At 50.1% G+C, this 22,388-nt stretch overlaps 1 protein-coding gene across 1 annotated transcript; it reads left to right on the top strand.

Annotated features, from left to right (window-relative positions):
- The first annotated feature begins 488 nt into the window (after nt 1-488).
- LOC138373408 (GATA zinc finger domain-containing protein 4-like) lies at nt 489-1,289 on the top strand. The gene has a single exon (XM_069339602.1). It carries the CDS (start codon nt 489-491, stop codon nt 1,287-1,289), a length of 801 nt encoding a protein of 266 aa, XP_069195703.1.
- The last annotated feature ends 21,099 nt before the right edge of the window (nt 1,290-22,388 follow it).

The raw sequence follows: 22,388 nt of genomic DNA on the forward strand, positions 1-22,388 counted from the left end.
GTCGTCGTCCCTTCACCTTCTTGTGTGGTCTGGTCAACATACTTTAGCCACGTTATTGTGACTCATCGCCTGCATATGGCCCAAATGATTGGGCTCCGTTCCTGCAACCCTTACCCCCCTATCCCAACCACTATTCTGTTCTTGTATCCCTTCCATGAGCTATACACTTATACTAAAGTTACCCTCTCCCATAATCTTCTTCAGGGATTACACTTTGAGTTATCTATTCAGAGTTCTTTCTAATAATGATTATTAGCTAAACTATTTTATTAATTTAATATCGATATTTTCTTAACATGTCGTAAAATTATTATGGATCTAGTTGTTACTGCAATGCTCAAAGGTAGAAGAAGCGAAACTTGGGAATATAAGTAGGAACTAGATATACAGATGTCAGTAAGAACTTTTTCAGTGTTAGACCTGAAAACAAATGAAGTTTATTTTAAATAAACACTAACCACATCAACAACCTGAACAATAACATCCGCATGAACAACGACAACAGCATGAACAATAACAACCGCATGAACAACGACAACAGTATGAACAATAACAACCGCATGAACAACGACAACAGTATGAACAATAACAACCGCATGAACAACGACAACAGCGTGAACAATAACAACCGCATGAACAACGACAACAGCGTGAACAATAACAACCGCATGAACAACGACAACAGTATGAACAATAACAACCGCATGAACAACGACAACAGTATGAACAATAACAACCGCATGAACAACGACAACAGTATGAACAATAACAACCGCATGAACAACGACAACAGTATGAACAATAACAACCGCATGAACAACGACAACAGCGTGAACAATAACAACAGCATGAACAACGACAACAGCGTGAACAATAACAACAGCATGAACAATAACAACAGCATGAACAATAACAACAGCACGAACAATAACAACAGCACGAACAATAACAAGAGCACGAACAATAACAAGAGCATTGTTTTTATCAACATTAACATCAACAATAACAACATCACTAATATCAACATTAACATCAACAATATCAACATCACTAATATCAACAACAACAATAACAACATCAACAACAACAACAACAACAACAACATCAACAACAACAGCACCAACATTAACAACAGCGCCAACCGTCGCATCCTTCAGATCATCTCAAAGCACAAAATATTACCCATTAATTATTGCCTAATTGGCATCAATCAACCAATCAAAATTCCGTGTGATCCCCTGATCAGTGTCCTGATGTGTTCTGATACCCTCCCTGTTCCGTATGCATGAAATTCACGTTTTATCACAGTAGTCTATTCCCGACTCCAATTCCCGACACCAATTACGCATATAACAATTTAGGTGACAATCACCCACACAAACTGGACCCAGTAGGTCTGTCTGTTACCATTTCTTATATATCTAATGGAACTGCAACCCTGAAAGCAATCATCCTACTTCAACTCATCTAATGCCTGACCCCAGGGATGTGATGAGCTAAATATACGGTTCCATTCAGAAAAATGGTGGGATTACTCAGAAGGGTACAGGACCAAACAGGTTCTCTTTTCCGTTGGCAGGATAAGATTTCTTCCTTCCCATAGCTCACATTAAGCCACTTCCTGCTAGTTTTCTCTGAGGCATGACTTGCTAATCGTTTTGTAGTTAGGTTCTAAATTGTTGCTGAGTGACTCGTATTACAGAGGGTGCCTTGTATTACTGATGAGGCCACGTATTACTGAGAGGGCCACGTATTACTGAGGGTGCCGCGTATTACTGAGGGGGCCACGTATCACTGAGGGTGCCAGGTATCACGAAGAGTGCCACGTATTACTGAGGTTGCCGCGTATTACTGAGGGTGCCACGTATTACTGAGGGGGCCACGTATCACTGAGGGTGCCAGGTATCACGAATAGTGCCACGTATTACTGAGGGTATCACGTATTACTGAGGGTGCCACATATTACTGAGGGTGCCACGTATTACTGAGGTGGCCACGTATCACTGCGGGAGCCACGTATTACTGAAGGTGCCACGTATTACTGAGGGTGCCACGTATTACTGAGGGTGGCCACGTATCACTGCGGGTGCCACGTATTACTGAAGGTGCCACGTATTACTGAGGGTGCCACGTATTACTGAGGGTGCCACGTATTACTGAAGGTGCCACGTATTACTGAGGGTGCCACGTATTACTGAGGGTGCCACGTATTACTGAGGGTGCCACATATTACTGAGGGTGACACGTATTACTGAGGGTGACACGTAATACTGAGGGTGACACGTATTACTGAGGGTGCCACATATTACTGAGGGTTACACGTATTACTGAGGGTGACACGTAATACTGAGGGTGACACGTATTACTGAGGGTGACACGTATTACTAAGGGTGACACGTAATACTGAGGGTGACACGTATTACTGAGGGTGACACGTATTACTGAGGGTGACACGTAATACTGAGGGTGACACGTATTACTGAGGGTGACACGTACTACCGAGGGTGACACGTATTACAAGTGATTATCCCTTTAATAATTATCCATAGACACTGGTTCTCTAGTGTTATTCTAATGATCACTTTTATTAGTTTTCCTTCTTTTCTCAAAAGTGGGTGGTCCTTCGTTTATTAAATTAAATAAGCAAATAATTGAATAATTGAGTCAAGCCCCAGATATCCCACAATGTTTTCCTGCTTGGACTATTGCTCCAGGCTCAGCTTTGTGTAATACATGAACCACAATATCAAGCATACTTATAATAAGTCAAATATCGGAGGCAAATCTTGATTCGTGGGAAATCCAATCCTTCAGACGTTGTTTGTGTCCTAAGCACTGTATTAGACAACTTAGAACAGATTCTCCAAGATATCTAGATATGCAGAAAGAACTCTAATGCTTTCCAATATTAATCATTATTTTAAGAACCTTTTGCTTGGAAATATAGCATCAATATACAAAAAATTAAAGGACATTGTATAGAGAATATATGTATATGTATTTATATGAAAGTAAAGCTGCCAACGTATAAAAAAAGATAACTATGGGAATTCTATATTCAGAGTTACATAAACATAATCTAAGAGCTTACTAGTTGCAAGTTTCACAACCCCTTTTTCACAACTTACTTGATAAACAAAACAAAATCAATAAAGATTGTCCAACATTTCTTATGAATATTATCGTTTGACTTTGGCACTCGGTGTTAAATTTGTAGTAATACAGGAGATGAATTTGAGTTAAAACTAACATAGAAATCTGATCAAACCTAACCTCACCTATGTCAGTAATTCATGTTCTTAACATAATATAATAATATTAATTCAAATAAACCAATTTGAAAAGAAATATTTGAAAATAACAAAAATCTCTCTGTTAGGCAATTCTGGCCTTGCATACTAGGCCAAGTAGTGCATTCTGGCTATCAAGTATGACATATATATGTATGCATTACTACTTCAAGACAATCTATTATAAATTACATACAATATTTGTATTGTATGTAACATATTATGTAAAATATTTTTTTATTTACACAAACACCACTAGAAATTGACATTTTAAAAGATAAGGAATTGCAAGAAGATGTGACAATATATTTCACATTATATTTTGTATGGGAAAGATACTCTGTAAGTTCACAATTGACAAGAGTGATTTATTTACAACATAGTTATTGTCTGTATTAACCAACTTAACCTCCATTTAAAGTATCATAATACACAACAATATTTATTAACCTATGTTAGCAAATAATTCTTGATGACCTTAAAGTCTCGAATCTATTTTTGGCACTACGAAAGTGGCTAATAAAAACCTTCCTTGTACGTGTAGCTGCTACAGTTTCACAAGTTTGTTTGCACATTGACAACCACATGTTGAAGCAAACAGGAATACTGCATAAGAAACCTTTACAGGGTGCCACGTATTACTGAGGGTGACACGTATTATTGAGGGTGCCACGTATTACTGAGGGTGACACGTATTATTGAGGGTGCCACGTATTACTGAGGGTGCCACGTATTACTGACGGTGCCACGTATTACTGAGGGTGACACGTGTTACTGAAGGTGACACGTATTACTGAGGGTGCCATGTATTACTGAGGGTGCCACGTATTACTGAGGGTGACACGAATTACTGAAGGTGACACATATTACTGAGGGTGACACGTAATACTGAGGGTGTCACGTATTACTGAGGGTGCCATGTATTACTGAGGGTGCCACGTATTACTGAGGGTGACACGAATTACTGAAGGTGACACATATTACTGAGGGTGACACGTAATACTGAGAGTGCCACGTATTACTGAGGGTATCACGTATTACTGAGGGTGCCACATATTACTGAGGGTGCCACGTATTACTGAGGTGGCCACGTATCACTGCGGGAGCCACGTATTACTGAAGGTGCCACGTATTACTGAGGGTGCCACGTATTACTGAGGGTGGCCACGTATCACTGCGGGTGCCACGTATTACTGAAGGTGCCACGTATTACTGAGGGTGCCACGTATTACTGAGGGTGCCACGTATTACTGAAGGTGCCACGTATTACTGAGGGTGCCACGTATTACTGAGGGTGCCACGTATTACTGAGGGTGCCACATATTACTGAGGGTGACACGTATTACTGAGGGTGACACGTAATACTGAGGGTGACACGTATTACTGAGGGTGCCACATATTACTGAGGGTTACACGTATTACTGAGGGTGACACGTAATACTGAGGGTGACACGTATTACTGAGGGTGACACGTATTACTAAGGGTGACACGTAATACTGAGGGTGACACGTATTACTGAGGGTGACACGTATTACTGAGGGTGACACGTAATACTGAGGGTGACACGTATTACTGAGGGTGACACGTACTACCGAGGGTGACACGTATTACAAGTGATTATCCCTTTAATAATTATCCATAGACACTGGTTCTCTAGTGTTATTCTAATGATCACTTTTATTAGTTTTCCTTCTTTTCTCAAAAGTGGGTGGTCCTTCGTTTATTAAATTAAATAAGCAAATAATTGAATAATTGAGTCAAGCCCCAGATATCCCACAATGTTTTCCTGCTTGGACTATTGCTCCAGGCTCAGCTTTGTGTAATACATGAACCACAATATCAAGCATACTTATAATAAGTCAAATATCGGAGGCAAATCTTGATTCGTGGGAAATCCAATCCTTCAGACGTTGTTTGTGTCCTAAGCACTGTATTAGACAACTTAGAACAGATTCTCCAAGATATCTAGATATGCAGAAAGAACTCTAATGCTTTCCAATATTAATCATTATTTTAAGAACCTTTTGCTTGGAAATATAGCATCAATATACAAAAAATTAAAGGACATTGTATAGAGAATATATGTATATGTATTTATATGAAAGTAAAGCTGCCAACGTATAAAAAAAGATAACTATGGGAATTCTATATTCAGAGTTACATAAACATAATCTAAGAGCTTACTAGTTGCAAGTTTCACAACCCCTTTTTCACAACTTACTTGATAAACAAAACAAAATCAATAAAGATTGTCCAACATTTCTTATGAATATTATCGTTTGACTTTGGCACTCGGTGTTAAATTTGTAGTAATACAGGAGATGAATTTGAGTTAAAACTAACATAGAAATCTGATCAAACCTAACCTCACCTATGTCAGTAATTCATGTTCTTAACATAATATAATAATATTAATTCAAATAAACCAATTTGAAAAGAAATATTTGAAAATAACAAAAATCTCTCTGTTAGGCAATTCTGGCCTTGCATACTAGGCCAAGTAGTGCATTCTGGCTATCAAGTATGACATATATATGTATGCATTACTACTTCAAGACAATCTATTATAAATTACATACAATATTTGTATTGTATGTAACATATTATGTAAAATATTTTTTTATTTACACAAACACCACTAGAAATTGACATTTTAAAAGATAAGGAATTGCAAGAAGATGTGACAATATATTTCACATTATATTTTGTATGGGAAAGATACTCTGTAAGTTCACAATTGACAAGAGTGATTTATTTACAACATAGTTATTGTCTGTATTAACCAACTTAACCTCCATTTAAAGTATCATAATACACAACAATATTTATTAACCTATGTTAGCAAATAATTCTTGATGACCTTAAAGTCTCGAATCTATTTTTGGCACTACGAAAGTGGCTAATAAAAACCTTCCTTGTACGTGTAGCTGCTACAGTTTCACAAGTTTGTTTGCACATTGACAACCACATGTTGAAGCAAACAGGAATACTGCATAAGAAACCTTTACAGGGTGCCACGTATTACTGAGGGTGACACGTATTATTGAGGGTGCCACGTATTACTGAGGGTGACACGTATTATTGAGGGTGCCACGTATTACTGAGGGTGCCACGTATTACTGACGGTGCCACGTATTACTGAGGGTGACACGTGTTACTGAAGGTGACACGTATTACTGAGGGTGCCATGTATTACTGAGGGTGCCACGTATTACTGAGGGTGACACGAATTACTGAAGGTGACACATATTACTGAGGGTGACACGTAATACTGAGGGTGTCACGTATTACTGAGGGTGCCATGTATTACTGAGGGTGCCACGTATTACTGAGGGTGACACGAATTACTGAAGGTGACACATATTACTGAGGGTGACACGTAATACTGAGGGTGTCACGTATTACTGAGGGTGACATGTATTACTGAGGGTGCCACGTATTACTGAGGGTGACACGTATCCCTGAGGGGTGCCATGTATTACTGAGGGTGCCACGTATTACTGAGGGTGCCACGTATTACTGAGGGTGACACGTAATACTGAGGGTGTCACGTATTACTGAGGGTGACATGTATTACTGAGGGTGCCACGTATTACTGAGGGTGACACGTATCCCTGAGGGGTGCCATGTATTACTGAGGGTGCCACGTATTACTGAGGGTGCCACGTATTACTGAGGGTGCCACGTATTACTGAGGGTGCCACGTATTACTGAGGGGTGCCACGTATTACTGAGGGGTGCCACGTATTACTGTGGGTGCCACGTATTACTGAGGGTGCCACGTATTACTGAGGGGTGCCACGTATTACTGAGGGTGCCACGTATTACTGAGGGTGCCACGTATTACTGAGGGGTGCCACGTATTACTGAGGGTGCCATGTATTACTGAGGGAGCCACGTGTTACTAAGGGAGCCACGTATTACCTAGTGGGCCACTAACGCACCACCACTAACCCAGCCAACCAGCAGCCTGGCCCCCACCAGCCGGCCGTCACAACCTCAGCAGCAACAACACTGTTCCCAATTTACCGCCTACAGGCAGGCGGCGCGTCGGAACTCCCCACACAACTTGTGGAACTGTGTTCGGATACGTCCAGGACTCAAACATGTTATTTATTTGCTCTTCCTCGCTGGGCCTCACGATGAAGGAGGACGAGGAGCACGAGGATTGGAAAAAATGGAATGAATAGCAAACAATAAGGGTTGTTCCTCAAGGGAAATCTTAATAGCGTTGCTATCAGAATTTTTTTATGAATTAGTAGCCAGAAAGCTTATGCGGTTGGGCCTCCGAGACTCGTGCGTCCCCGCCATCCCGTCTCTGCGTCTTCGTCTCCCTGGAATGAGGAGATCGACGCCAGGCGCTCTTTGGCGAGCCGCCTGTGTTTATATTTTTGTCTCTCTCTCATGTGATCACACCTTGAAGAATGGAGGGACCACTGAGAGAAAGAGAGAGAGAGAGAGAGAGAGAGAGAGAGAGAGAGAGAGAGAGAGAGAGAGAGAGAGAGAGAGACAGAGAGACAGAGAGACAGAGAGACAGAGAGAGAGAGAGAGAGAGAGAGAGAGAGAGAGAGAGAGAGAGAGAGAGAGAGAGAGAGAGAGAGAGAGAGAGAGAGAGAGAGAGAGAGAGAGTGAGAGAGAGAGAGAGAGAGAGAGAGTGAGAGAGAGGATTTTGAAGGAGAAAATTCAAAACAAGAGGCCTTTCGGGAGCACAAGCCGCCGTTGCTGCAGGTGCTGGCAGGAGGAGCGAGGTTACCAGCCACTCAACAGTCTCCCCCAAGCCACCACTCAACAGTTTCCCCCAAGCCACCACTCAACAGTCTCCCCCAAGCCACCACTCAACAGTCTCCCCCCAGCCACCACTCAACAGTCTCCACCAAGCCACCACTCAACAGTCTCCACCAAGCCACCACTCAACAGTCTCGACCAAGCCACAACTCAACAGTCTCCACCAAGCCACCACCCAACAGTCTCCACCAAGCCACCACCCAACAGTCTCCCCCAAGCCACCACCCAACAGTCTCCCCCAAGCCACCACTCAACAGTCTCCACCAAGCCACCACTCAATAGTCTCCCCCAAGCCACCACCCAACAGTCTCCCCCAAGCAACCACTCAACAGTCTCAACCAAGCCACCACTCAACAGTCTCCCCCAAGCCACCACTCAACAGTCTCCACCAAGCCACCACTCAACAGTCTCCACCAAGCCACCACCCAACAGTCTTCCCCAAGCCACCACTCAACAGTCTCCACCAAGCCACCACTCAACAGTCTCCCCCAAGCCACCACTCAACAGTCTCCACCAAGCCACTACCCAACAGTCTCCCCCAAGCTACCACTCAACAGTCTCCACCAAGCCACCACTCAACAGTCTCCCCCAAGCCACCACTCAACAGTCTCCCCCAAGCTACCACTCAACAGTCTCCACCAAGCCACTACCCAACAGTCTTCCCCAAGCTACCACTCAACAGTCTCCACCAAGCCAACATTCAACAGTCTCCACCAAGCCACCACTCAACAGTCTCCACCAAGCCACCACTCAACAGTCTCCACCAAGCCACTACCCAACAGTCTCCCCCAAGCTACCACTCAACAGTCTCCACCAAGCCAACATTCAACAGTCTCCACCAAGCCACCACTCAACAGTCTCCACCAAGCCACCACCCAACAGTCTCCACAAGCCACCACTCAACAGTCTCAACCAAGCCACCACTCAACAGTCTCCCCCAAGCCACCACTCAACAGTCTCCACCAAGCCACCACTCAACAGTCTCCACCAAGCCACCACCCAACAGTCTTCCCCAAGCCACCACTCAACAGTCTCCACCAAGCCACCACTCAACAGTCTCCCCCAAGCCACCACTCAACAGTCTCCACCAAGCCACTACCCAACAGTCTCCCCCAAGCTACCACTCAACAGTCTCTACCAAGCCACCACTCAACAGTCTCCCCCAAGCCACCACTCAACAGTCTCCCCCAAGCTACCACTCAACAGTCTCCACCAAGCCACTACCCAACAGTCTTCCCCAAGCTACCACTCAACAGTCTCCACCAAGCCAACATTCAACAGTCTCCACCAAGCCACCACTCAACAGTCTCCACCAAGCCACCACTCAACAGTCTCCACCAAGCCACTACCCAACAGTCTCCCCCAAGCTACCACTCAACAGTCTCCACCAAGCCAACATTCAACAGTCTCCACCAAGCCACCACTCAACAGTCTCCCCCAAGCCACCACTCAACAGTCTCCACCAAGCCACCACTCAACAGTCTCCACCAAGCCACCACCCAACAGTCTCCACCAAGCTACCACTCAACAGTCTCCACCAAGCCAACATTCAACAGTCTCCACCAAGCCACCACTCAACAGTCTCCACCAAGCCACCACTCAACAGTCTCCACCAAGCCACCACTCAACAGTCTCCACCCAGTTTCCACTCAACAGTCTCCACCAAGCCACCACTCAACAGTCTCCACCAAGCCACCACCCAACAGTCTCCAATAAGTCACCACTCAACAGTCTCCATCATCAAGCCACTACTCAACAGTCTCCCCCAAGCCACCACTCAACAGTCTCCCCCAAGCCACCACTCAACAGTCTCCCCCAAGCCACCACTCAACAGTCTCCATCATCAAGCCACTACTCAACAGTCTCCCCCAAGCCACTACTCAACAGTCTCCCCCAAGCCACCACTCAACAGTCTCCCCCAAGCCACCACTCAACAGTCTCCCCCAAGCCACCACTCAACAGTCTCCCCCAAGCCACCACTCAACAGTCTCCCCCAAGCCACCACACAACAGTCTCAACCAAGCCACCACTCAACAGTCTCCCCCAAGCCACCACTCAACAGTCTCCCCCAAGCCACCACTCAACAGTCTTCATCATCAAGCCACTACTCAACAGTCTCCCCCAAGCCACCACTCAACAGTCTCCCCCAAGCCACCACTCAACAGTCTCCCCAAGCCACCACTCAACAGTCTCCCCAAGCCACCACTCAACAGTCTCCACCAAGCCACCACTCAACAGTCTCCCCCAAGCCACCACTCAACAGTCTCCCCCAAGCCACCACTCAACAGTCTCCCCCAAGCCACCACTCAACAGTCTCCCCCAAGCCACCACCCAACAGTCTCCCCCAAGCCACCACTCAACAGTCTCCTCCAAGCCACCACTCAACAGTCTCCCCCAAGCCACCACTCAGCAGTCTCCCCCAAGCCACCACTCAACAGTCTCCCCCAAGCCACCACTCAACAGTCTCCACCAAGCCACCACTCAACAGTCTCCCCCAAGCCACCACTCAACAGTCTCCACCAAGCCACCACCCAACAGTCTCCCCCAAGCCACCACTCAACAGTCTCCTCCAAGCCACCACTCAACAGTCTCCCCCAAGCCACCACTCAGCAGTCTCCCCCAAGCCACCACTCAACAGTCTCCACCAAGCTACCACTCAACAGTCTCCCCCAAGCCACCACTCAACAGTCTCCCCCAAGCCACCACTCAACAGTCTCCACCAAGCCACCGCCCAACAGTCTCCCCCAAGCCACCACTCAACAGTCTCCCCCAAGCCACCACTCAACAGTCTCCACCAAGCCACCACTCAATCAGTCTCCCCCAAGCCACTACTCAACAGTCTCCCCAAGCCACCACTCAACAGTCTCCCCCAAGCCACCACTCAACAGTCTCCCGCAAGCCACCACTCAACAGTCTCCCCCAAGCCACCACTCAACAGTCTCCCCCAAGCCACCACTCAACAGTCTCCACCAAGCCACCACTCAACAGTCTCCCCCAAGCCACCACTCAACAGTCTCCCCCAAGCCACCACTCAATAGTCTCCACCAAGCCACCACCCAACAGTCTCCCCCAAGCCACCACTCAACAGTCTCCTCCAAGTCACCACTCAACAGTCTCCCCCAAGCCACCACTCAGCAGTCTCCCCCAATCCACCACTCAACAGTCTCCACCAAGGCACCACTCAACAGTCTCCCCCAAAGCCACCACTCAACAGTCTCCCCCAAGCCACCACTCAACAGTCTCCACCAAGCCACCACCCAACAGTCTCCCCCAAGCCACCACTCAACAGTCTCACCCAAGCCACCACTCAACAGTCTCCACCAAGCCACTACTTAACAGTCACCATCATCAAGCCACCACTCTACAGTCTCCCCCAAGCCACCACCCAACAGTCTCCCCCAAGCCACCACTCAACAGTCTCCCCCAAGCCACCACTCAACAATCTCCACCAAGCCACTACTTAACAGTCACCATCATCAAGCCACCACCCAACAGTCTCCCCCAAGCCACCACTCAACAGTCTCCCCCAAGCCACCACTCAACAGTCTCCACCAAGCCACCACTCAACAGTCTCCCCCAAGCCACCACTCAACAGTCTCCCCCAAGCCACCACTCAACAGTCTCCACCAAGCCACCACTCAACAGTCTCCACCAAGCCACCACTCAACAGTCTCCACCCAGTTTCCACTCAACAGTCTCCACCAAGCCACCACTCAACAGTCTCCACCAAGCCACCACCAACAGTCTCCACCAAGTCACCACTCAACAGTCTTCCATCATCAAGCCACTACTCAACAGTCTCCCCCAAGCCACCACTCAACAGTCTCCCCCAAGCCACCACTCAACAGTCTCCCCCAAGCCACCACTCAACAGTCTCCCCTCAAGCCACTACTCAACAGTCTCCCCCAAGCCACCTACTCAACAGTCTCCCCCAAGCCACCACTCAACAGTCTCCCCCAAGCCACCACTCAACAGTCTCCCCCAAGCCACCACTCAACAGTCTCCCCCAAGCCACCACTCAACAGTCTCCCCCAAGCCACCACTCAACAGTCTCCACCAAGCCACCACTCAACAGTCTCCCCCAAGCCACCACTCAACAGTCTCCCCCAAGCCACCACTCAACAGTCTCCACCAAGCCACCACTCAACAGTCTCCCCCAAGCCACCACTCAACAGTCTCCCCCAAGCCACCACTCAACAGTCTCCACCAAGCCACCACTCAACAGTCTCCCCCAAGCCACCTACTCAACAGTCTCCCCCAAGCCACCACTCAACAGTCTCCCCCAAGCCACCACTCAACAGTCTCCCCCAAGCCACCACTCAACAGTCTCCCCCAAGCCACCACTCAACAGTCTCCCCCAAGCCACCACTCAACAGTCTCCACCAAGCCACCACTCAACAGTCTCCCCCAAGCCACCACTCAACAGTCTCCCCCAAGCCACCACTCAACAGTCTCCACCAAGCCACCACTCAACAGTCTCCCCCAAGCCACCACTCAACAGTCTCCCCCAAGCCACCACTCAACAGTCTCCACCAAGCCACCACTCAACAGTCTCCACCAAGCCACCACTCAACAGTCTCCACCAAGTCACCACTCAACAGTCTCCACCAAGCCACCACTCAACAGTCTCCCCCAAGCCACCACTAAACAGTCTCCACCAAGTCACCACTCAACAGTCTTAATCATCAAGCCACTACTCAACAGTCTCCCCAAGCCACCACTCAACAGTCTCCCCCAAGCCACCACTCAACAGTCTCCCCCAAGCCACCACTCAACAGTCTCCATCATCAAGCCACTACTCAACAGTCTCCCCCAAGCCACTACTCAACAGTCTCCCCCAAGCCACCACTCAACAGTCTCCCCCAAGCCACCACTCAACAGTCTCCCCCAAGCCACCACTCAACAGTCTCCCCCAAGCCACCACTCAACAGTCTCCCCCAAGCCACCACTCAACAGTCTCCACCAAGCCACCACTCAACAGTCTCCCCCAAGCCACCACTCAACAGTCTCCGCCAAGCCACCACTCAACAGTCTCCATCCAAGCCACTACTCAACAGTCTCCCCCAAGCCACCACTCAACAGTCTCCCCCAAGCCACCACTCAACAGTCTCCCCCAAGCCACCACTCAACAGTCTCCCCCAAGCCACTACTCAACAGTCTCCCCCAAGCCACCACTCAACAGTCTCCCCCAAGCCACCACTCAACAGTCTCCCCCAAGCCACCACTCAACAGTCTCCCCCAAGCCACCACTCAACAGTCTCCCCCAAGCCACCACTCAACAGTCTCCACCAAGCCACCACTCAACAGTCTCCCCCAAGCCACCACTCAACAGTCTCCCCCAAGCCACCACTCAACAGTCTCCCCCAAGCCACCACTCAACAGTCTCCCCCAAGCCACCACTCAACAGTCTCCCCCAAGCCACCACTCAACAGTCTCCTCCAAGCTACCACTCAACAGTCTCCCCCAAGCCACCACTCAACAGTCTCCCCCAAGCCACCACTCAACAGTCTCCCCCAAGCCACCACTCAACAGTCTCCCCCAAGCCACCACTCAACAGTCTCCCCCAAGCCACCACACAACAGTCTCAACCAAGCCACCACTCAACAGTCTCCCCCAAGCCACCACTCAACAGTCTCCCCCAAGCCACCACTCAACAGTCTTCATCATCAAGCCACTACTCAACAGTCTCCCCCAAGCCACCACTCAACAGTCTCCCCCAAGCCACCACTCAACAGTCTCCCCAAGCCACCACTCAACAGTCTCCCCCAAGCCACCACTCAACAGTCTCCACCAAGCCACCACTCAACAGTCTCCCCCAAGCCACCACTCAACAGTCTCCCCCAAGCCACCACTCAACAGTCTCCCCCAAGCCACCACTCAACAGTCTCCTCCAAGCCACCACCCAACAGTCTCCCCCAAGCCACCACTCAACAGTCTCCTCCAAGCCACCACTCAACAGTCTCCCCCAAGCCACCACTCAGCAGTCTCCCCCAAGCCACCACTCAACAGTCTCCCCCAAGCCACCACTCAACAGTCTCCACCAAGCCACCACTCAACAGTCTCCCCCAAGCCACCACTCAACAGTCTCCACCAAGCCACCACCCAACAGTCTCCCCCAAGCCACCACTCAACAGTCTCCTCCAAGCCACCACTCAACAGTCTCCCCCAAGCCACCACTCAGCAGTCTCCCCCAAGCCACCACTCAACAGTCTCCACCAAGCTACCACTCAACAGTCTCCCCCAAGCCACCACTCAACAGTCTCCCCCAAGCCACCACTCAACAGTCTCCACCAAGCCACCGCCCAACAGTCTCCCCCAAGCCACCACTCAACAGTCTCCCCCAAGCCACCACTCAACAGTCTCCACCAAGCCACCACTCAACAGTCTCCCCCAAGCCACTACTTAACAGTCTCCCCCAAGCCACCACTCAACAGTCTCCCCCAAGCCACCACTCAACAGTCTCCCGCAAGCCACCACTCAACAGTCTCCCCCAAGCCACCACTCAACAGTCTCCCCCAAGCCACCACTCAACAGTCTCCACCAAGCCACCACTCAACAGTCTCCCCCAAGCCACCACTCAACAGTCTCCCCCAAGCCACCACTCAATAGTCTCCACCAAGCCACCACCCAACAGTCTCCCCCAAGCCACCACTCAACAGTCTCCTCCAAGTCACCACTCAACAGTCTCCCCCAAGCCACCACTCAGCAGTCTCCCCCAATCCACCACTCAACAGTCTCCACCAAGGCACCACTCAACAGTCTCCCCCAAAGCCACCACTCAACAGTCTCCCCCAAGCCACCACTCAACAGTCTCCACCAAGCCACCACCCAACAGTCTCCCCCAAGCCACCACTCAACAGTCTCACCCAAGCCACCACTCAACAGTCTCCACCAAGCCACTACTTAACAGTCACCATCATCAAGCCACCACTCTACAGTCTCCCCCAAGCCACCACCCAACAGTCTCCCCCAAGCCACCACTCAACAGTCTCCCCCAAGCCACCACTCAACAATCTCCACCAAGCCACTACTTAACAGTCACCATCATCAAGCCACCACCCAACAGTCTCCCCCAAGCCACCACTCAACAGTCTCCCCCAAGCCACCACTCAACAGTCTCCACCAAGCCACCACTCAACAGTCTCCCCCAAGCCACCACTCAACAGTCTCCCCCAAGCCACCACTCAACAGTCTCCACCAAGCCACCACTCAACAGTCTCCACCCAGTTTCCACTCAACAGTCTCCACCAAGCCACCACTCAACAGTCTCCACCAAGCCACCACCCAACAGTCTCCACCAAGTCACCACTCAACAGTCTTAATCATCAAGCCACTACTCAACAGTCTCCCCCAAGCCACCACTCAACAGTCTCCCCCAAGCCACCACTCAACAGTCTCCCCCAAGCCACCACTCAACAGTCTCCATCATCAAGCCACTACTCAACAGTCTCCCCCAAGCCACTACTCAACAGTCTCCCCCAAGCCACCACTCAACAGTCTCCCCCAAGCCACCACTCAACAGTCTCCCCCAAGCCACCACTCAACAGTCTCCCCCAAGCCACCACTCAACAGTCTCCCCCAAGCCACCACACAACAGTCTCCACCAAGCCACCACTCAACAGTCTCCCCCAAGCCACCACTCAACAGTCTCCGCCAAGCCACCACTCAACAATCTCCATCATCAAGCCACTACTCAACAGTCTCCCCCAAGCCACCACTCAACAGTCTCCCCCAAGCCACCACTCAACAGTCTCCCCAAGCCACCACTCAACAGTCTCCCCCAAGCCACTACTCAACAGTCTCCCCCAAGCCACCACTCAACAGTCTCCCCCAAGCCACCACTCAACAGTCTCCCCCAAGCCACCACTCAACAGTCTCCCCCAAGCCACCACTCAACAGTCTCCCCAAAGCCACCACTCAACAGTCTCCACCAAGCCACCACTCAACAGTCTCCCCCAAGCCACCACTCAACAGTCTCCCCCAAGCCACCACTCAACAGTCTCCCCCAAGCCACCACTCAACAGTCTCCCCCAAGCCACCACACAACAGTCTCCACCAAGCCACCACTCAACAGTCTCCCCCAAGCCACCACTCAACAGTCTCCGCCAAGCCACCACTCAACAATCTCCATCATCAAGCCACTACTCAACAGTCTCCCCCAAGCCACCACTCAACAGTCTCCCCCAAGCCACCACTAAACAGTCTCCCCAAGCCACCACTCAACAGTCTCCCCCAAGCCACTACTCAACAGTCTCCCCCAAGCCACCACTCAACAGTCTCCCCCAAGCCACCACTCAACAGTCTCCCCCAAGCCACCACTCAACAGTCTCCCCCAAGCCACCACTCAACAGTCTCCCCAAAGCCACCACTCAACAGTCTCCACCAAGCCACCACTCAACAGTCTCCCCCAAGCCACCACTCAACAGTCTCCCCCAAGCCACCACTCAACAGTCTCCCCCAAGCCACCACTCAACAGTCTCCCCCAAGCCACCACCCAACAGTCTCCCCCAAGCCACCACTCAACAGTCTCCTCCAAGCTACCACTCAACAGTCTCCCCCAAGCCACCACTCAGCAGTCTCCCCCAAGCCACCACTCAACAGTCTCCCCCAAGCCACCACTCAACAGTCTCCACCAAGCCACCACCCAACAGTCTCCCCCAAGCCACCACTCAACAGTCTCCTCCAAGCCACCACTCAACAGTCTCCCCCAAGCCACCACTCAGCAGTCTCCCCCAAGCCACCACGCAACAGTCTCCACCAAGCTACCACTCAACAGTCTCCCCCAAGCCACTACTCAACAGTCTCCCCCAAGCCACCACTCAACAGTCTCCACCAAGCCACCGCCCAACAGTCTCCCCCAAGCCACCACTCAACAGTCTCCCCCAAGCCACCACTCAACAGTCTCCACCAAGCCACCACTCAACAGTCTCCCCCAAGCCACTACTCAACAGTCTCCCCCAAGCCACCACTCAACAGTCTCCCCCAAGCCACCACTCAACAGTCTCCCCCAAGCCACCACTCAACAGTCTCCCCCAAGCCACCACTCAACAGTCTCCCCAAGCCACCACTCAACAGTCTCCCCCAAGCCACCACTCAACAGTCTCCACCAAGCCACCACTCAACAGTCTCCCCCAAGCCACCACTCAACAGTCTCCCCCAAGCCACCACTCAATAGTCTCCACCAAGCCACCACCCAACAGTCTCCCCCAAGCCACCACTCAACAGTCTTCTCCAAGCCACCACTCAACAGTCTCCCCCAAGCCACCACTCAGCAGTCTCCCCCAATCCACCACTCAACAGTCTCCACCAAGCCACCACTCAACAGTCTCCCCCAAGCCACCACTCAACAGTCTCCCCCAAGCCACCACTCAACAGTCTCCACCAAGCCACCACCCAACAGTCTCCCCCAAGCCACCACTCAACAGTCTCACCCAAGCCACCACTCAACAGTCTCCACCAAGCCACTACTTAACAGTCACCATCATCAAGCCACCACTCTACAGTCTCCACCAAGCCACCACCCAACAGTCTCCCCCAAGCCACCACTCAACAGTCTTCTCCAAGCCACCACTCAACAGTCTCCCCCAAGCCACCACTCAGCAGTCTCCCCCAATCCACCACTCAACAGTCTCCACCAAGCCACCACTCAACAGTCTCCCCCAAGCCACCACTCAACAGTCTCCCCCAAGCCACCACTCAACAGTCTCCACCAAGCCACCACCCAACAGTCTCCCCCAAGCCACCACTCAACAGTCTCACCCAAGCCACCACTCAACAGTCTCCACCAAGCCACTACTTAACAGTCACCATCATCAAGCCACCACTCTACAGTCTCCCCCAAGCCACCACTCAACAGTCTCCCCCAAGCCACCACTCAACAATCTCCACCAAGCCACTACTTAACAGTCACCATCATCAAGCCACCACCCAACAGTCTCCCCCAAGCCACCACTCAACAGTCTCCCCCAAGCCACCACTCAACAGTCTCCACCAAGCCACCACTCAACAGTCTCCCCCAAGCCACTACTCAACAGTCTCCCCCAAGCCACCACTCAACAGTCTCCACCAAGCCACCACCCAACAGTCTCCCCCAAGCCACCACTCAACAGTCTCCCCCAAGCCACCACTCAACAGTCTCCACCAAGCCACTACTAAACAGTTTCCCCCAAGCCACCACTCAACAGTCTCCACCAAGCCACTACTTAACAGTCTCCATCATCAAGCCACCACTCAACAGTCTCCACCAAGCCACCACTCAACAGTGTCCCCCAACCACCACTCAACAGTCTCCACCAAGCCACTACTCAACAGTCTCCCCCAAGCCACCACTCAACAGTCTCCCCCAAGCCACCACTCAACAGTCTCCCCCAAGCCACCACTCAACAGTCTCCCCCAAGCCACCACTCAACAGTCTCCCCCAAGCCACCACTCAACAGTCTCCCCCAAGCCACCACTCAACAGTCTCCACCAAGCCACCACTCAACAGTCTCCACCAAGTCACCACTAAACAGTTACATCATGACATGTTAGGAAACGTCTTGAATAAATATATGAGAATATCGGGAGTTATGAAGGTACTGACGCTGCTGCTGCCGCCTGTTGCTGTCCTCTTCTACAACAGCTGCCGTCTACCACCACTCTTCATCACTAGCACCATACTGCTGCTCTCTGCTGCCACTACTTGTATCTCTTATCACTGCTCTTACCTGCTCTTACCTGCTCTTACTGATATTACTATTACTGCTGCTACTACTAATAATTTAATAGGAGTAAAGAACCTAATCTCGCTTAAAAAGGTTCACTAATTTCTTTACTCGTTCGATTTATCGCATGCTTCTTCGTTTCCTTTTTCTTTTTGGCATCTTTCTTCGCTTTTTTCGCCTCATCTTTCTCCTCCTTATCTTCCCTCCTGATGGCTGTGCTTCAGAGTAAATGGTCTTCAAGCAGAACGAATATAATTACCTGCCTGGATGTCCCCTACTCGCGTACTTGTCTGGCCTAACGAGATCATCCAGCGAAGAGAGAGAGGTGAGGTGAGGTGCTCCCTATAGCTTGGTCGTTCGTTACTTTCCTGTTCTCTCTCTCTCTCTCTCTCTCTCTCTCTCTCTCTCTCTCTCTCTCTCTCTCTCTCTCTCTCTCTCTCTCTCTCTCTCTCTCTCTCTCTCTCGCTCGCTGGCCAACCACTTGGGCTGGACGGTAGAGCGATGGTCTCGCTTCACGCAGGTCGGCGTTCATTCCCCGACCGTCCATATGCTTGGGCACTATTCCTTTCCCCCGTCCTATCCCATATCCTTATCCTGACCCATTCCAACTAGAGGTTTATATTGTGTGTGCCATCTTTCCGACACAAGTGAATAAACATTATCTCAATGAAGTTGAATCATCGATTTGTTTATATATAATAGTTTAATATTTTTGCATTTAAGGATAAGCGTAGATTCGTAAGGGCCATCCTGAGCCTTGGCAGCTATCCATCAGGGTCTTTAAGATACTGCCCATTCATGCTGTCCCGGCCCACAAGATATATTCACCAATAACAAGCTTTGTTCAAGCCATCTTTGTCTTCTGGACAGCCTTACAGGCAATTCATCTGTGCGGGGCCCATCTTCCCTCTCCTTCAGATGTGAAGATCTTTACGTATAAGGCATCTTTCATCAGTCCCTGAGTTTCTAAGGCCTTTCTAGGTAGGTAGGTAGTCAGCCAGTCAGTCAGCCAGCCATCCAGTCTGCCAGCTACCTAGCCAGCCAGTCAGCTAGGCAGTCAGCCAGCCAGCCAGCCAGTCAGCCAGCCAGTCAGTCAGCCAGTCAGTCAGCCAGTCAGCCAGCCAGTCAGCCAGCCAACCACCCAGCCAGTCAGCCAGTCAGCCCGCCAGCCAGCCAGCCAGCCAGTCAGCCATTCAGCCCGCCAGCCAGTCAGCCAGCCGGTCAGTCAGTCAGCCAGTCATTCAGTCAGCCAGTCAGCCAGTCAGCCAGCCAGTCAGCCAGTCAGTCAGCCAGCCAACCACCCAGCCAGTCAGCCAGTCAGCCCGCCAGCCAGCCAGCCAGCCAGCCAGCCAGTCAGCCATTCAGCCCGCCAGCCAGTCATCCAGCCGGTCAGTCAGTCAGCCAGTCATTCAGTCAGCCAGCCAGCCAGCCAGCCAGCCAGTCAGACAGCCAGCCAGCCACCCAGTCAGCCAGCCAGGCACCCAGTCAACCAACCATCCAGCCAGCCAGCCAGCCACCCATCCAATCAGCCAGCCAGCCAGCCAACCAGCCAGTCAACCAGCCAGTCAGTCAGCCAGCCAACCAGCCAGTCAACCAGCCAGTCAGCCAGCAAGCCAGCCAGCCAGCTAGCCAGCCAGCCAGCCAGCCAGGCAGCCAGCCAGCCAGCCAGGCAGCCAGCCAGTCAGCCAGCCAGCCAGTAAACCAGCCAGTCAGCCAGCCAGTCAACCAGCCAGCCAGCCAATCTACACATAGAGCCAGCCGCCGTGGCTCTCCTCGGGAGAACACGGAAGCAAGTCTACCATCTTAGAGTCGTTGGTGTGGGAGTAGCCTGCCGCTCCTGGCAGATTGTGTGGTGTGTGCTTGTGTGGAAGGGAGGCGCTGGCTGACAGTAACATAGTGACGGGATAAGACAGCGTGAGAGGGGAGGACGGGGAGGGGAAAGAGGGGTGCTGAACGCAAGATTGACAGAGAATCTGAAAGAATGTTTTTCCCCAAAGCTTCATTCCCTCTCATGCCAAGATTTAAGGTTGTTTTATTCATAGATCCAACTATTGGATAGTTTTGTTGTAGTTTACTAACTAAGGTTGCGGTGTTTGAGCTTCAGCTCACGGATGGTGTGTTTGTTCCCAAAACATTTGGGGTTTGTTGTGTCTGACTTTATGTAATTCATTTCACTTCTTCATTGCCTCTACGGCTATATTCTGAGTGATGGCCATGTAGATCATTTTGGATAGCTTGTTGATTATCCAGACTCTCATCCACCTTATATGCACCTCTCTCGCTTCATCTCCCCTCCAGTGACGTGAAATTTCTAGCGCTGCACTTGCTGAGTTTGGTCTGACTTACGTGGTATAATGTTCTGAAGGCCTTCTTATCAATATTTATGAAGGCAGTTCTCACATACGCTAAACTTGCATATGCTTTTGATGTTAAACGTTTAATGTGCGCTACAGGCTATGGTTACGTGTGATGCTCACCTTTCAGGTGAGTACTCACCTAGTTGTACTTACCTAGTTGTGCTTGCGGGGGTTTAGCTATGGTTCTTTGGTCCCGCCTCTCAATCGTCAATCCACTGGTGTACAGGTTCCTGAGCTTCTAAAGCTCCATCTTTGAAACTGTATATGGAGTCTGCCTCCATCACATCGCCTTCTAGTGCATTCCATTTACTAACCTCTCTGACACTAGAGAAGTTCTTTCTAACGTCTGTGTGGCTCATTTGGGTACTCAGCTGCCACCTGTGTCCCCTTGTGCGTGTATCGTGTTATATAATCCATCCTTGTCTACCCTGTCAATTTTCCTGAATTTTGTATGTGGTGATCATGTCTCCCTGAGCTCTTCTGTCTTTCAGCGACGTGAGGTGCATTTCATGCAGCCTTTCCTCGTAACTCATGCCTCTTAGTCCTGAGACTAGCCTGGTGGCATACCTCTCAGCTTTTTCCAGCTTCATCATGTGCCTGACAAGGTACGGGCTCCATGCTGGGGCCGCATACTCCAAAATTGGTCTTATATACGTGGTATACAAGGTTCGCTAAGATTCCTTAAACAGGTTTCTGAAGGCAGTTCTGGTGTTAGCCAGCCTCGCATACGCCACCGATGATATTCTTTTTATGTGGCCTTCAGGTGACGGGTTTGGCTTAACGACTCCTAGATCTTTCTCTCTGTCCGTTTCGTGAAGGACTTCATCTACAATTCGCTATCCCGGTATCCCGTGTCTGGCCTTCTATTTTCTCAAACTAGTTTCAATATCTTACATTTACTTGGATTGAACCTTAGTATCCTTTAGCTTGTCTAGATCATCTTGTAGCCTCATACTGTCTTCCTCTGTCTTAATCCTCCTCATAATTTTTGCATCTTCAGCAAACATTGAGAGAAACGAGTCTATTCCCTCTGGGAGATCATTTACATATACCAGAAACAATATGGGTCCAAGGACTGATCCCTGTGGAACTCCACTGGTGACGCCTCACCACTCCGAGACCCTCACAGTGTTTGGTCGCCATATTATGAGGGGTAGAGATAGGAGAACATATTGGAGGGAGGAGTAATACGTCCTCCCTCGACGAAGGTCAGTAGATGACTGAGGGAGGGTGAGGGGTTAGCCACCGGCTG

Source organism: Procambarus clarkii, chromosome 42, assembly GCF_040958095.1.
Source record: "Procambarus clarkii isolate CNS0578487 chromosome 42, FALCON_Pclarkii_2.0, whole genome shotgun sequence".
Taxonomy (NCBI): Eukaryota; Metazoa; Arthropoda; class Malacostraca; order Decapoda; family Cambaridae; genus Procambarus; species Procambarus clarkii.